Source organism: Heteronotia binoei, chromosome 12, assembly GCF_032191835.1.
Source record: "Heteronotia binoei isolate CCM8104 ecotype False Entrance Well chromosome 12, APGP_CSIRO_Hbin_v1, whole genome shotgun sequence".
Lineage (NCBI taxonomy): Eukaryota > Metazoa > Chordata > Lepidosauria > Squamata > Gekkonidae > Heteronotia > Heteronotia binoei.
Window position 1 is genome coordinate 47,877,197 of NC_083234.1, and position 17,515 is coordinate 47,894,711.

At 44.5% G+C, this 17,515-nt stretch overlaps 1 protein-coding gene across 1 annotated transcript in view; it reads left to right on the forward strand.

Annotated features, from left to right (window-relative positions):
* The window catches only part of ANTXR1 (ANTXR cell adhesion molecule 1), a 168,673-nt gene that overhangs the window by 17,526 nt on the left and 133,632 nt on the right, over nt 1-17,515 (forward strand). Inside the window, exons 2-6 of the mRNA XM_060251262.1 lie at nt 816-887; nt 3,752-3,823; nt 12,564-12,645; nt 13,097-13,130; nt 16,104-16,183. Coding sequence (XP_060107245.1) covers nt 816-887; nt 3,752-3,823; nt 12,564-12,645; nt 13,097-13,130; nt 16,104-16,183 — 340 coding nt within the window. The remainder of the gene's footprint in view (nt 1-815; nt 888-3,751; nt 3,824-12,563; nt 12,646-13,096; nt 13,131-16,103; nt 16,184-17,515) is intronic.

A 17,515-nucleotide genomic window follows, 5' to 3' on the forward strand; every position in this document is an offset into this window, starting at 1 on the left:
GGAGATCTTGCACCCCAAGGTGCTTCAGCCAACTTGCAGCAGTTCTCTGCCCCTTCTTTCTCTGTCTTCCCTAATTCAAACCATTGCTTCTTCACATATGTTCCAGAGTCTGTGGAGTGGCTACTTCAAGGCTACCAGTGCCACAGGGGCCACTGGGTTTGGCTTGCTCCTGGGCCATTTTAACATCCCATTCTGTATGCCGGGAACTGGCTACATTTGTGCACAGTTTGGAGATGGATTCCATTGGTGGTCTTGGTAAGGCTGCCTTACTATGCTGCTAGCAAACCCAGGCAACTTGCTACCAGGGAGCTGCTGGCAGTCCTGGTGCCTGGGAAGTGTGCTTTTGCAGCATGACTGACAACAGGCGTAGGCTCCTCCTGCTGTCAGATCCAACCTAAGGAGCCCTGCAGCACTGCTTGGGCTGTTGTAGCTTGGCCTGGCTAGCTCCTGGCAATGTTACCATCCTGTCCTGGTACCTTCAAGGGCCATTCTATTCCTGTCTGCCTTTGTGTTATTTGTATGGTGTCTCGTTAAAGGTCCAGTGCAGTGGGTCTGTATTCTTGTCAAGGAGCAGTCCCCAATGCTCGCCTGGAGCATAAATCACATGCACGTGCTTTGCAGAGCAGCGCATGAAATATGGGTATTTCACCTCCCCTTTCTTCCAAGGAAACATGAGCGGCATTTTTAGCAGTAGATCAGATTCGGGCGTGATGAGCTGCACAGATGTCCAGATGAACTGTACTGTTATAAACCAGTTGAGGACCTCAGTGTTTCTCTAATTAAACCAGTATCCCCTGGAATGATTTTTTTTCCAGATCAGGAAGTGTCCTGCACCACTGGAGTGAAATCTATTACTTTGTGGAACATCTGGCTCACAAATTTATAAGGTAAGAAATGATAGCCCGCTGATAGCGGAAGTGAAAAGCTGGGGATTGGGAGGATGGGAGAGGTGGTGTGTGGTGTGCACATTTCCCAGCCATGGTCCAGTGCAAAGTTATGCAAGCTTAAACCAATTGATGGCCATATGGTTAAATACCTTAAGGCTCCAACTCTTACTAGGGAATAATTCCCATTGAACTTGCACCTATGTGAATGTGCATGGAGAGAGCTTGCGTAGCTATGCTCAGTTATGACTTCCATGTAGGGTTCCCAAGTCCAACCCCAGAAATATCTGGGGACTTTGGGGGTGGAGCCAGGAGACACTGGGGTGGAGCTAGGGGGGAGGGGGGGGAACATTAAAACCTGGAGTCATTTCCCCCAAACATTTCCCACACGCACAAATCAAAGAATGCCCAGTCTCTTGCCATTGTGCAGGGATCAGAGTGGTTCAGCCATTTAGAATGACGTGGTGGCCATGATGAGGAGTGGGCGACGCCGCTGCGCAGCTGCCGCCTCTTCTCCGCTTGCCGTGGCTGCTCCTCTGAGATGGGCTGAGCCTGAGCCCATCTTGGAGGAGCAGCCACGGCGAGCGGAGAAGAGGTGGCAGCGGCGCGGTGGCCTCGCCGGCTCCGCTGCGCCTCTGGGTTTGGAATCGGAGGGGGGGGTGGAGGCGGGCCGGGGGCGTGGCGAGCCGCGAGTCCGGGTCCTAGAAGGGCCTGGATTCGCGGCTCGCCATGCTCCTGGCTTGCCTCGCCCTCCCCTGCGCTGCTACCGCCTCTTGGCTGCTCCTCCGAGATGGGCTCAGCCTGGGCTCATCTTGGAGGAGCAGCTGCGGTGGGCGGGGAGGGGGCGGCAGCGGCGTGGCGGCCTCGCTCGCCATGCTCCCCGGCGCCGTTTCCCCCTCCCCCCGCTTCTGTTTTTTTGGGGAGCGGGGGAAGAGTGTGGAAATCCTGGGGTCCCCCGCCAGGGCGGGAGGGTTGGGAGCCTACTTCCATGATTAATCATGAATCACACCAGAAGAGAAGTAGTCACTTAAAAACTTTCTGGGCTTGGTTCTTGCTTACTGTCCATGTAAATTAAACTCCACAGATTTTTGTTAAATAATTTATATATTTATTTGATTCTATTCGTTTATACTTCACTTTCCTCCTCTCCACCCGATGGGGATCCAAAGCAGCTTACATCATTCTCTCCTCCTCCAACTTTATCTTCATAACAACCCTGTGAGGTAGGTTAGGCTGAGAGTGTATGACTGACTCAAGGAGCTTACATGCAGAGTGGGGATTTGAATCTGAGTTTCCCAGATGCTAGTCCAACACTCTAACCACTACACTACCCTGGCTGTCATCACATTATCGTTGTCATTGTTGTTGTCGTCGTCATCATCATCACCATCATCAACACGACCACCACAGCTCTTTTCACAGCTGAGAAGAATTTTGAGCAATTTCCCAATATAATTTAAAAATGTGTCTTGAGCTTGTCTTGCCACCTTATGCTGGGTCCCTTTTGACTGAAATGAATCTTTGTTGTAGGAGGACTTTAGGACATGGTTTTCTCTCTGTGTTTCCATGAGCAAGGAGTCCCAGAAAGGGTCAAGTTCTGCTTTTTGAGTAAACACTGTACCCATCAGTCCACATGCAACGCCCAGTGGGGCCAATAGCATCCCAAGGCTGTTTTGGGTTTGGGAAGATGTCACAGGAGAGGAAGATGCTTCTCTCCATGCATCGTGGTCTTGCTGACCTAAATTGTGGCCCTGAGTGTTTGGGAAATGATTTCCCAGCAGGGTGCCATGTGACTGACTGATTTGCAATCAGGTTGGGGAACATGGCCTAAATTGTAATGTGTACCTTGGCTTTGTGTGTACAGGCATGGTTCCAGTCCTGAGAACATGTTCATGAGTGAGACCTCATGAATCCTAGTAATTGTGCAGTTTGGTGAGGATGCTAAGAGTTCTCTTTGCGATCTCCTGGCTTGCCTTGCGGTTCCCTGTGGAAAGGGAAAGACCTTTCATTTGTGGCATAAATACACTTTACCATCAGTGGTTTATACTGAATTCTGGGTTGTTTATTGGCTGGGGTATTATTTTTACTACCCCTTATCCCTCAATGCCACAGAACAAGTCTAGCCTTTGATTATCCAAGCTATCTCTGTCTAGTATCAGCCTGGTTAAACACTAAGCTGAGAGAAAAACTCTGATTTGGAAATGGGTAGAAGTTTGTGTAGAGGTTTTGTGGCTGTGTAGAAGTTTGCTTCAGGCTTGCTGCATTTTGTGTGGAGCCCTTAGTCAACACAAACTCCCTACAAAGCTTGTTGGGGTGCTAAGTGTTAGGTATGCAAGTCTGGCTTTGTTCATTTAACAAAATAGGACCCACAATTTTAATAAGTTCAACTGCACACAAATTAGCTTTTACATTACATTGTTCAAATATTTTGCATGCTTATGGATGAGGAGGATGAGTTTGGGTACAGAGCTTTTGTGACTGTCGGGGAGGAGGTTGTATGAGTTCTCAAAGTGTAGCAGACTCACCTGCCCCTTCTTAACCCAAAGTCACACTGCAGGTTCTGTATCTTTTTATAGCAGCCTGGATTGTTGAACCTTAATGGGGGGATCTAGAGGAGGGAGGGAGAGAACCAAGATTAGGAATGGAGGGTTCAATGTGTGTTCATCAAGATGTGTAAACAGGTCATCATAAATACAGCTCAACATGCACAATCTCCATGTTCCCCCAACTCACCTCCATGCTTTTTAGCAGAGGCAGATGTGTGTCTGTGTTCAGTCACCACAAATCAGTATGGAGAAATGAAGCGATGTACATCCAATCATGTGTGAACCAGTATTGAGACTAATTCCTGTGCTTTCTTTATGCAGCCCCCAGCTGAGGATGTCATTCATTGTATTCTCCACTAGAGGCTCAACTCTAATGAGACTTACTGAAGACAGGTAAGAGGGGATGGAAATGATAAGGTTCTGAGGTGGACTGGGCATTGAGGATAAAGTATGTTTCTAATAGTAATGCATCCAAAATTTGACTTCTATGGGTGTACACTTAGTCCATGTAAGGAAAGCAAAGCCAAAATTGACTCTTCAAGTCCACTGCCATTTCCCACCAGTATATTGAACATAGCAACAGCTCTTAAGTCTATAGAGCCATCTCAGTGACATTTTCAGAAGCACCTTGGAAAACGTTTACACTAAAAACCAGCAAAACAAACTTCAAGAAGCAATCAGCTACCCCTTTCCCTTTTTGGACTAAACAGAACCTGGCCATGCCAAGGTTCAAGCCACATATCCAGGTGAGTCAGACTCTGGCTATTCATGACCCATTCTATGCAAAAAGCAATCAAGCTCCGCCTGTCCAGTCTTTGGAAGGCCCCCTCCCATGAGAGGCAAAGAAAGGGATGGTAGGAAGAGCTGTTGGCTGCAATGTCTTTGCTTATCTCTCTGTTTAGCAGTGAATTTTCCCTTGGGTTTGGGAGGGGAAGGAGCAAAGAAAATTAAGCACAGATGAGCAGTGAAGGGTAGAATTATGGCCAGAGGCTCTGGCTTCCTGGTGTGTTTGCGTACAGTCCTCGCCAGCTTGTCTCTGGAGGAACAGTCAGAAATCTCATCAGGCACAGATATTTTTCACATGCACATCTGCCCCATTTACTCTACTATCTGTAAGTAGATTCCACCTGACCCATAGTCTTCTTAAAGAGCCTCGCAGGCAGCTGTTTCAGAAGGCAAAGTGAGGCAGCTCCCTTTAGTTGTATCCCTGCTCTTGAGAGAACAGCAGAGGAGGAGACTAACTAAATCTTGGGGCTCAATTGTCAAGGAGTCATTCCTGCATAAGCCTTTTTTAAACTGACACCAGAAAGGAGATAGGATTTCATTTGGCCTTTCTGCAGTGAAGGAGCCAAAGAGGGCATCATAGCCCTTGTAGTGATGGGTGGGCTTTGGATACTGTACATGAGAGGTGCTCATTCTGACCTGGTTCCCAGAAACAATTCCCAGTTGTCTATATATTGCAAGCATTGCCCATAAATGCACAATACAAGATCTTACTGGGGAGTTTAGCACCATCTTACTTCTTCCTCTATTCGTCCTGTCCTCTCCCAGACTGAGATGAGACTGGAGGGGAAGGGGGTGTTCCAGTCACATTCTGTTAATTTATGTATTTAGAACATTTCTATGCTGCCTCTTCAGAGTCTTGCTGAAGGTGTCTGACAATTCAAAACAAGCCATTTAACAAGAAGTCATTAGACACAAGCACCAAAAAAACTCTCCATAAAACATAAGCAGACCATTAAAAATCAGTAAGATAAAACCCCTTCTCAACAGCCTGGGTAAAAAAGGGGTCTTCTTCTTCACAATGTACGGTAGGGGCCAGGCAAGCCTCAAGAGGGATGGTGTTCCAAAGGTGAGGTGCCACTACAGAAAATGCCACATCCCTAGTCACCGCCTGCCTGACCTCTGAAGGCAAGGGCACAGAGAACAGGGCTTAAGATGCATATCTTAACAGGTAGGCTAGATAGTATGGCTGTCTAGATACTTTGTCCCTAAGCCAGGTCCTTTCTTGAGGGACAGGAGAAATTTAGATGGGGCTTGAAGTCTTATAGGCTGATTACAGACCGACACTTTGGGTCAACTCAGAGATGCCTCTGAAGTCGACCCAAAACCATCCAGACGGCAACATCTGCTGCCTGCCCCTGTCCTGCACTTACCCTGTCCTTGAGGACGCTCCAACCACCTCAAAAAGGCACCACTTGGAAAGTGGTCCCTTTTTCTGGGGTGGCTCCAAGGAGGCACCTGGCTGTCTGGAAGGCTGGAGGGTGCCTTACGAGCATCCGGGGAGCCACGAGCGGGACACATGAATGTTCCAGATGCTCCCCAGCCGCCCAAGGCCTGCCCCTTCTTCCAGCACCATCCAGAAGCCCCAGGGCACTCTCCTTCTGGCCGCCTTTCTTCGGGGCAGCTGCAAGCCGCTCCAAACCGGCCGTCTGGTTTCAGCCATACTGTGGTATACCTCAGAATTTTGGGCATCTAGTGGCATGCCATGTTTCTGAGCTTCTGGGTGAATTGGCTCTTTAGTAGGGCTTTTGTCTTGCTGGGGATGGGAGACATGGAAGGAGATGGGAGGTTTTTTGAAAAGTGTAAAAAAAAATAACAACCCAGCATTGTAAAACATCTTCTGTCCTTTCATATCTTATACTTTTATTAACAAGACAAGCCAGTCACCTCCCCCCCTCACCTTTCAAAGGAAAGTAATTTGGGCCCATGAACCCATTCAGAGTTTATAATTGCTCAGGACCCAACTACCCTTTTATGTTTTCTCCAGGAGCTCCATGCAATCAACCATGTGCTGTTGGTTCGATGCTGGGAACTTAATACTGGCTGGCATGAACCCAATATTTATCAGGACCACAGTGCATGAAAAAAGGGGCTTAAGCCATCCCTCCATGTTGTTTTCTTTACCTGGAATGCCCATTGGGGGAACCTGAGTGTAACCCATCAGTGCATCCGCAGCAAGACAAAAGCAATCCCCAAGAAAATGAAATGAAGAAAAGACTGAACCCCGCCCCCCCTCAATGAGCTGCAGTCTGATCCAAACTGGGCTTTTATGTGCCTTTTAAGTTCCCAACACAGAACTCACAATTTATGTTCTATCACATGGGAAAACCTGTAACATAGTGTTAGTGCCTGTAGAGCCAGTAGGTTAGCCAAAAATGTGCATATTCCTGAAGAATAATCCCATATAGTCTGAGGAGAAGGCATGGGGGAATAATCCCATATAGTCTGAGGAGAAGGCATGGGGAAAAGAGTGCCATTCTGGCGAGCCCCTCGGCAGGACTAAAAGACAACAGTCCTCTGCTTTTGTTTGTTCCCAGCATCTGGTATTTAGAGGTACACAGTCTGAACATGGAGGTGCCGTTTTGTTAATCATGGCTAATAGTTTTCGATAAACTTAACCTTCATGAATGTTTCTAAAATTCCCTTTTGAGGCCCCTTCCTTTTAGTATATGTCAAAGGTCCTAAGTACCTGTGCATGTGAAATCCATATACAGCTTTCCTCATGCTCCCCGTTGTTCTTGTCTTGACCGGATGCTGATTTCAAGCGGAATAACAGGGCCCTGTTAGCCAAAATCTAGTTGGGACCTGGGAGGCTTTTGTTTAGGTTGGCAGCAGAAGCAGTTTAATGTGGTTGACTTGGCAAAAGGCACTCCAATTCTGATTTCTTGTCCCAGGGTGACAGCAACACGCGAGGGCTTGACCTAATTACAACTCTTCTTCTCCCATTTTACACAAATAAACTTACTTGGGAGAAAATTTACAGATAAATGTCTGAGGAAGGGCAGCTGTAAATGTGTGTTTTAGGCTTGATCTCAGAGAACAAAGCAGAGCAAACATGGCTCATTGGAATGCTGGAGATGGAATTGCAAAATGGGCTGTAGGTCTGATTTGGGTATGTTAGATTGTGGCTAAAAATTATGCTCTCTCCTTCTCATTTCTGCTGTCCTAAGCCTGAACAGAACAGCAGCATCCCACCACCTGGCTAAGGCCTAGACCTTGGAGATATACTAGTATTAAAGCAAGGGAATGCTGCCAACTTCCTTGGTCAGCACAACTCACAGGCGGGTAAGCAGCGGTGCCAACTGTTGGTGCGTTTGTGATTTAGAAGGCACACTTCTATACTTCAGACTCAGTTACTGGAACTGTCCTGCTTTCCACTTCCCATCCTGAACCATTTGGCCTTAACAGTTTGTGAGGGCTCTGTGGCGAGCAACATCACTCTCTCACACAACCATCATTCCCATGTGTGAAAATGCATTATTGTGATGTTTAAGTTTTTGTTATATTGATGAACCAGCATGTATTACTATTAAAGCTGAGAAAACAGGAAGGAACACCTTCAACGAATACAAAAACAAATACACAGAAAAATAAAGTGTAATATAATTGTAGAAATATGAGAAACATCAAAAAGTTAACACACATGACAAATTCTGGATTACCATCCAAACTCTGTTTTGAGTAGATCTTCATCAGATTTTGCATCTCATACAACAGGGGTGAGAAACCTTTTTTTGGCTCCTGGTTTTGAACTGCATGGCCGTTTTAAAATTGAATACACACATGTGGTAATGCTCTGAACTTGCTTCCTGCTCCTCCACAAATTGATTTTTGCATCTCTATGTTTATTTCTATTTATTTATCTAGTGTATTTTCATCCTGCTTTTCTCTCCAATGGGGATCCAAAGTGCCTTGCCAAAAATATGACAAGAATGAGGAACTAAAGGTTTTCTGGTTAGCAATAAACCATAGTTTGTTGTTACATTTGAACAGGGCTTTTTTTTGAGCAGGAACACAGTTCCGGCTAGCTTGGCACCAGGGGGTGTGGCCTAATATGCAAATAAATTCCTGCTCGGCTTTTTCTACAAAAAGCCCTATATGAAACTTTGGTGATGTCAGAGGGTGTGGCCTAAAATGCAAATGAGTTCCTGCTGGGCCTTTTCTACCAAAAAAGCCCTGCATTTGAACCCACAAACCATGCTTTGTTTCCTGCCTACAAACTTGCATTAAGCCCTGGTTTAATTAACAAGTACATCTGCTCAAGGATTCCCAAGGCTTATTTATGAAATGGCAAAGCATGGTTAGTTGTTTCTTCTGAATGCAGCCTCTGAGACCTTTTGGTGTATGGTGGTGGAAAGTGCAGATGATTTATGGCAATCCTGCAGGGTTTTCAAGGCAAGAGATGGACAGAGGTAGTTTGCCATTGTCTGGCTCTAAAGAGCGTCTCTGGACTTTATTGGTAGTCACTCATCCAAGAACTCACCAAGGCCCCCCCTGCTTAGCTTCTGAGATCTGATGAGATCACAATAACCTGGGCAATCTGGGTCAGGGCCTAAATGTGTACATAAAATATATTCAATATAGTGTCAGTGACCATTCGCAGTGTTGGTAAAGCTTGATAGCACAGTCTCTCTAGTTTTGCTGAGTGGATTAGTGTAAAGTGAAGTCCTAAAAAGAGTTGCACCCTACTCCTAGTGATATCATCTAATTGAATTGTGCTTTCTCTTTGAAGGTTTTTGTTTGTTTGAGAGCCAGTTTGATGTAGTGGTTAAGAGTGGTGGACTCTGATCTGGAAAGAGAGGTTTGATTCCCCAATCCTCCTCTACATGAAACCAGCTTGGGTGACATTGGGTCAGGCACAGTTCTCTCTGAGCTCTCTCAGCCCCACCTATCTCACAGGGTGTCTGTTGTGGGGAGAGGAAAGGAAGATGATTGTAAGTTGAGACTCCTTCAGGTAGTGAAGAGCAGGGTATAAAAACCAACCCTTTTCCTTGTTGTTTTGCTGATTTCAGATCAGTCCATAAAATAGACATTCTTACACACTGCATGGGTTATAGTCTGCAGAGAGGTCTCATCTATATATCATTGAATATTCAAAGTGATGCTTGCTGATGCCTTCAGGGAGAAGGCAATTAAGACAAGTTTTTTTTTTCAGACTTCTGACGTTAGAAGGAGTCTTTGTCTTTCAGTTAAAATTTGAATTATGCTTTGCACTGCCAAAATATTGTAGAAGATGTCTTGAATGTTCCTCATGGTTATTAGTTTATGGCTGGTCTAGTGACTGTAATAAATTCATTCAGTTTAATCTGCCCTGCTTGGTGTCTTTAGGTCATGGCGGGCTAGTCATTGAACAACTTGCTGAAGAGGCAAAACCACATTAAAATGTTATTATACAGATTCCAAAATTCCTGAAAAGCAAAGTTCTCAGAGTTTATGGTGGACCAAAGGAAGGAGAACTTGTCAACAGATATCCACCATTGGCTCAGTGTGCTGGATTTGGGGGGAGGCCCACACATATGGTGGCTGAAATTGTAATCTGGTTCCCAAGGCGATAGCAGCAGCATGAGTTCATTCCTAGATAGTGTGTGCACCACAAAGCATTATCTTGGCTCTTAGGAGTTGGTTTTCACAGCTGAGGGAACATGCAGGACAGCCCACCCTGTTTTGCCTGTTTCTAATCTGTGTGCCTGGGTTTTAAAAGATTAAATTGAATATTCAGAATGGTAAAAACTCTTTCCCATGAACTCATTAATCTTGAGATTTGAGGGGGGGAAAGGGGGTACATTCAAATAATCTAGAGTCTGGAGGTTATTCTGAAAAGGTAGTACATGTCATTCATAGCTTTGGAATTCTGTTAATATCATTCACCTCTGGAGATCGGAAAGAAAAATCCTAAGCACTCTGACCTAAGGGACCTTGTATCTTTCTCTCCTGATATGTCCCCAGGTGCTAGGGTTGCCAGGTCCCCTTGCTGTCATGGTGGGGGATTTGGAGGGCATGCATGGACAAGTGGGGCATGTGCAAAGTCCCTGTAAATGACACCATTGCATCTGCAACATTGCACACAACATTCTGGTTTTGGGGCAAATTCTATGGGGTTTTGCCTTAAAACTATAGAGGTTGCCCTAAAATCAGAGTGTCACTGCACAATGTCCCTGTTTATGGATGGGTTTCTCCCCACCAGCCAGCTGGCCAGTAGCAGATTGAAGCCCTCAAAAGTGGGGGAAACCCTGCTGGGATCTGGGGGCTAGCAACCCTACCAGGTATCAACTGCAGACTTCTGGTTGCCACCTTCTGGTTGTTGTCTCACTTGGTGGTCTACTTGGCATCTACTGGAGCTCATTGTGTCTCTGTAGCATCTCCTGCACTGTGGAACAGGCACCCCGAGGAGGTTAGGGGGTAGAACTGTAGGAGTTTTTAGGAGGCAATTTTATTTGTGAATATTTTAATGGTGTTTGAGTTGGAGGCATTTTCTTCAGGAAGGATGTGAATTTCAGTTGTATTCTATTCTCTTTGTATTTAAATCTTGGTATTGCAGGCTGGCTTAAGCCATAAAGGAAAGGCAGAGTATAAATATTTTAATAAATAATGAAATAAATAAATGTCTTGATTTTGTACTAGAACAGGAAAAGTAAGGAAAGGTTAGTGAAGTGCACTTGAAAACTCAGCTGGAGTTGGGGGTTTCACTTTTCTATTGACTTCCTCCTGTGCTTTTCCAGCAGCTGGATGCATGCATGATTAGCCTTGATGGGTCTGAGCATAAAAGGTCCATGTAGTTCAGAATTGTGTTTCAAACAGTAGCCAACAAGGTAATGAGTAATGCATCAAGAAGATGGACACCCTCTGTGTTTCTTTCCAGCACTCAGAGATTCCATTTAGTTACCATGGCTGACAGCCATCAATAGACCTTTCCTTCATGAACTTACCAGCAAGAATTATGTCTGATTTTTAGGCTGTACAGAAATCAAGCAGGTACAGTTTTTCATCCCTTTATTTCCATGGAGAAATGGATAGTTAAACCCAGTACCATGCACAAAAACATATACATGTACACAGTGTAGTGTTCACAGAAAAGTGAATAGATAGACAAAGACAGAGATATAGTGTATATGTCTTTAGCTTATCAATTATGTTGTGATAATAGTAATATTGTACTACGAAAGAACAAAAAATATGAGTGAGCAGAAATTTCACCTACTTACAGTGCCATCCTATACAGAGGAAAAACTTTCTTAGCCTATTAGTTTTAATGGCTTTGGAAGGGTGTACCTCTGCTCAGGGTTGCACTGTTAAATTCTGTATAGGAAAAAGTCATAGAATGGAATGAGTGTTTGGGACTGGGTGAGTAAAGGGACCCACATTTACCGGTATTTATTTATTAGATTTCTAAGCCACCACCCCCACCCCCCAAACAAGAGTGTCTCTGCACAAAATTGACTTGCCTATGTCACTTCCTGGTGGTGTAAGCACATCAAGTTTATTTCCTGCTTCTCTCTCCTTGCTCCTAAAAAGGAAAGCCCCATCCCTCACCTGCTGATCTGACTTCCCTGGCAACCCTAGGCCTGGTGAACATCCTTGCCCTGCAAGCCCTCTGGAAGTGAATTAGGTCCCACAGGCTGGATGTCATTTGGCAGAGAGTTTCATAGGGCTGCCAAGCTCCTGCTGGGGGCGGGGGATCCCCTAGTTTGGGGGCCCCAACTTGCAGGCAGGGAGGAGGCCACAGGGGATCTCCATCCCCAAATAGCCCTGTCATCGTGTGGCATAACGACTTTACCCAGAAGTGATGTTATTGCGGCAGGTGCGTCACACAGGGGATGCTCTAGGAATCACGAGTTTTATTGCAATTCCTAGAGCATCCCCCGTGTGATGTTCCTGGCACGATGATGTAACTTCTGGGTGATGTCATCATGCCGAGAAGTCCCCCATTTCAGCGGCGGAGGAACTTAGCAATCCTAGAGTTTCACCAGGTCAGAGCTAGAGCCAAAAAGGACACCTGGATATTTTTCAGGACAGGAACCTTCAGAAGATGGCTCTTATAAAGATTGAAAGACTTTTCTGATTTATTTATTTTCATTTATATCCTGCCCTCTCCACCGAAGCAGACTCAGGACAGCAGACAGATATCAAGGAACTGTCCCAAAGGATAAATATGCATAGCAAAAAAGGTCACAAATGTGGTGTGGCCTCATTATAGGTTGTATCAGAAATTAAATGTCTTGCAATTTACAAAAGCAGTAACTGTGCTGTTTTACTTCAGTTGTTCTGCAGATCACTGACACCTACTTTTTTTAAAAAAGAAAGCTGATTCCCTTTCCAGAAGCTTAACCAAGCATATATTCTGACATTACAGGGAACAGATACGTCAAGGCTTGGAGGAGCTTCAGAAAGTCCTGCCCGGAGGAGACACTTACATGCATGAAGGATTTGAAAGGGTAAATAAGAACTCAGTTTCAGGCATAGAAGTGGACAAGAAGGAATTAAGGTTGCCAATCCCCAGGTGGGAGCAAGGGATTCCCTGCTTTGGAGGCATCCCCCCACTTCATGGTTATTAGAAAAGCCGGGAGGAATGTCTGCTGGGCATTCAGTTATACCCTAATGAAGACCATTTGGAGGTAGAGGCACCAAATTTCCAGTATAGCACCTGGTGCCTCTCGTCAAAACACCCACCTACTTTCAAAAAGATTGGACCAGGGGGTCCAATTCTATGAGCCCCAAAAGAAGGTGCCCCTATCCTGCATTATTTCCAAATGGAGGGAAGGCAGTTAGGCATGCAGTGCCTTTAATTGTGATTGCCAGAATACTGTCCACCCCAAACTGGGACTCTTAACCAGTATCAGCTCAGTATCTCTGCCTTGCTAATGGTCATGTATTCTTTTATTTTAGGCAAGTGAGCAAATTTACCATGAAAATGTTCAAGGTAAGAATGAGTTTGAGGACTTATAAACAGTAGCAACACTTTTGCTTTATTTCTTCCACCTTATTAAATTTGCTAAATCAGAAAGAGGATTTTGTTGTTGGGAGATAGCCCCCCCCCCCAAAGGATAAGTTTCTCTGTGCAAGTAGGATCTGACCATATGGTTCCCTGGTCTGTTGTTCCCTGTGGCAACCAAGTGTGGAAATTTGGGTACATCATTCTGGATTTGTTGCTGAGGATGGATATTTGCTCTGGGTTCCTGATGTGAAATTCTCCATTTTCAATCACTTCTGTATCCCCTCTTTCTTTCAAGAAGGCTGGGACATCTGAGATTGTTTTATTTGTTTACAAAAAAAATTATCCAGGAACCTGCCCAAGGCAGTTTACAAAATAAAAATAATAATAAATGAAACATTACAAGACACTAATCAAAATCCAGCATCAGAGAAAAAACCAGCTCAGCATAAAAACATACATCATAAAAGCAGATCACAGTAAAATTAATTAGATTTAGAGACTCAAATTAAAAACCTGGGTGAACCAAAACATTTTGGTCTGGTGCCTAAAGAAGTTCAGGTGGCCCTCAAGGGGAAGGGAATTCCACAAGCAAGGGGTCACTACTGAAGAAGTCCTGTCTCTCTGGTTGCCCACCTGCCTCACCTCTGCATGGAGAGCAGGTATTATGAGGCAGATCTTAACTAGTGAGCTGCTAATCCCATTTTATCCTTCTTAGGTGCATTGTCTGAACTCCTTTCTCAAATCTATTGCCTTTCTATTAAATAAAATCCTTTCTTATATCTTATACACAGCTCTTCCCCCAAACACACAAGGACATAGTTTTATACTTTTAAAAAATAACTTTATCATCTCTGGTTCTCCACTTGCAGAATTATCTGTGTTCTTCCTCATCAAAAAGCAACTGAATACTGCCAGAATGTATTACCCCCCCCCTTCTCCAGAAATGTAGGCAATTAAATACACAGCTGGTCTTGTCAAATGATTTAAGATATGTTCAAGAGTCTGATAATTACCGCAGCTTTCATTTGCTTAGGCTTTTTTCCCTCTTGAGAAGATTATATTTAGTTTTTACAAAAGTAAAATGTCAGCTGCAATATGTGATACATGACTGCAGAAGTCATTCAGATTTATTGTGAAAAGATGACAGCAGGAATCCAAATTGACTTTAATTGGTTCTGTTTCATGATGGCTGTGTGATTTTTAGCTGACACAGATGACAAGCCTGGGCCACGTGGAGATAAAGATAACAATCTCCATGTGATAAGGATGCATTTTGGCAGTAAATTTACTCTCTGCTGGTGGCATGCTGTAATCTTGATGATGGCATGCTTGGCTCTTCTCTCTCTCCACCCCCCCCCTTTCTTTCTTTTTTGTGTGTGCACAGTTCTTTTATTTCATTGCCAGCTCCCATCTGATCAGAGAGTTTCAGAGCATCCTCTGTTTGCTCTAAGGATCCAACTAAAAATCAGAATTTAATGATAGACTAGTTCTCCCATCCCCCTTTATCATTTCTACAACATGTTTGGACCATGTTCAGTTTTGAGTGATCTTCATTTCTTGTATCGTTTACTGGTTTCATTTTACAAAGCAAGCACATATTTTCAGGGTCTTTTGGCAGTTCGTCTGTAGTAAGTGATCTTGAGTATGCCTAGAAGAAATTCTTTGCAGGATGAGTTCACCTAAATTATTATTCTTTGCAAAAATACCACCAAGGAGGAGGTGTGAATGCATCAGACACGGCCAGTGTTCTTCCAGTGGACCACAATCAGCCCATCCCTGGTCTAACAGAACTTCTGATGTTAGCAAAGTCAAAGCATTCTGCTGTTCTTCTAATCCACATAACTGCCTGTCAGCGATTGTAGGTGTGCAAATACAGGCCATTCCTATCATGACATTAGGTGCACTAGTCTGTGGATGAGGAAGGCCTTCTTTGCTCAGCAAGTGACTAAAATGTAAAATTCACTGCCGCTGATAGATAGCTTTGAAAGGGAATTAGGTAAATTCATGGAGGATGGGTCCATTTGCAGCTACTAGTCATGTTGACTAAAGGGAACCTCCATCTTCATAGGCAGTAAATGTCAGAATATCAGTGCTACAACACAATATTGGGAAAAGGCCTTCATCTCTATGCCCTGTTGTTGGCTCTCCAGAATAACTGACCAGCCACTGTGTTAGGCAGGATGCTGGACTAGTGGGGCCACTTGTTTGATCTAGCAAGGCTCTTATTGTGTTTTATGTTAGCACAACCTGAGAGTTCTCACAGTTCCACAGGACCTGCAAAATGGCATTCTTCCACCATGCATTTTCATGATGGAAACACCTGCAGCAATGGGACTGACCCATAAAGACACTGCCAGTGGTCTACCTCATCATGCTATGGCAATCCTGGGACCTCCTAGAACAGCCAACCACCGTTAGAATTTGACTGCCATCGGAAACCATGATATTAGCGCACGTAGATGTTTTTATGTTTTATGTTTTTATTGTTGTTTTATCTTATTTGGTCACACTAATGTGATTGTGTGACCCTTAATTTGTGAGTCTCCCTGAGCATGCCTTTGGTGGGGAGGGCGGGATATAAATGAAATAAATAAATAAATTTACCATTTTTGGTGGCTGCTGCACATTTACTGTGACATCTACTTTTTTGTGACCACAGCAGACCCAAGATAGCTGCTGTGTAGTCTGTGAATGAAGCTATAGAAACCACCTGTGAATTCTCATGCACCAAAAACTCACCAAAAAACCATACCCCTATTTGACTAGAGAAGATGATAGTGGAACAAAAGAAATAGCTGTCTAGTTTGTATGCAACAATATCTCTTCCATAAAACTTCCTTTGGAGAAAACAACTATAGTCTTCAGGCTCTGATCAGCTCTATTTTGTATGTGACTGGATATTATACTCCATTCTCTCCCCACTTAACCTCATTAATAGAATGCATTCTGTCCTCTCAGGTTATAGGACAGCAAGCGTCATTATTGCATTGACGGATGGTGAACTTCACGAGGATCTTTTCTTCTATGCAGAACGAGAGGTAAGAGGCTTGTGGGATATGACAATGCCCATATGGGCTGCCCACAAAAAGCATTAAAGGTGGATTTAGTCAACAGGGCTATCCTACCATCTTACTTTTGAGTGTGTGTGTAATCAGGAAAAAAATTGAAAAGCTTTTTAAATTTAAATTTGTTACTGTTTATATATATATTAACTTGTTTAAGAGGCTGACTTTTTATGGCAAATGACACAATCTCATTGGCCAGATTCAGTTTTCGTTTCAGGCTTAGTTTCAGAAATGTGAACGTTCAAGTAATGTGAGAATCTGAGATCTCCTTTGAGCATGTACAAAAAGCCCTTCCCTTTCTCCTCAGTAATGCCTGCCTGGCTGCAAATAGCTTGCCTTGGGGAATGTCGTGTCTAGATCCAAGGGTGCGGCATCCATACACGAGTCTTGGCATCTTCCTCTGAAAATTCAGACTCACTCTTATTGGTGAGGAGAAGCTGAGGAGGAGATTGAGTATTCAGCTCTATGGCTGTGGGCTAATTACACATTACATTTTCCATGTGTCTGCTCAGTCAGGTGTGGGCCTGTAGTTCTGTACTGGGAACTCTGTTTCCAGGTGAGCATAACCTTTATTTGTATTGGGTTCCCATCATGTGAGGAGAAAAGGCCTCAGCTTCCCCCCACCCCCCATGCTGTTTTTCAGACCTGAAATTACTGGGGGGGGGGCACTGTTTGTTCTTTTGAGGAAGCCTAGGTATATCTCATCAGTATGCATACAGCCTCCATTAAGGGGCCCTTACGGGCCTTAAGAGCCCCGTGGCACAGAGTGTTAAAGCTGCAGTACTGCAGTCCTCAGCTCTGCTCATGACCTGAGTTCGATCCCCAGTGGAAGCTGGGATTTCAGGTAGCCAGCTCAAGGTTGACTCAGCCTTCCATCCTTCCGAGGTCGGTAAAATGAGTACCCAGCTTGCTGGGGGGAAAGTGTAGATGACTGGGGAAGGCAATGGCAAACCACCCTGTAAAAGGTCTGCCGTGAAAACGTTGTGAGAGAAAGTCACCCCAGAGTCGGAAACGACTGGTGCTTGCACAGGGGACCTTTCCAAGGGCCATTTTAGGTTGAGAAAATAATGTGCGTTGTTGAGGAAGGGGTCTGAAGTGCTTCCTCATGGGCTGTGGCCCCAAGCCAAATCAAGCCATTAATTCCCACGGCAAACTCACAGCACATCTAACTGCAAGGACCCAGGGGAAAACATAGCATGTAGCTACGCCTTAAATTGTTAGTTGTTCCTATTTTACAGATAAAGGATTTTCTTCTCCCATTCCATTCCTCCTGCAGAAATGTGTGTATTGAAATGCTGCCAACAC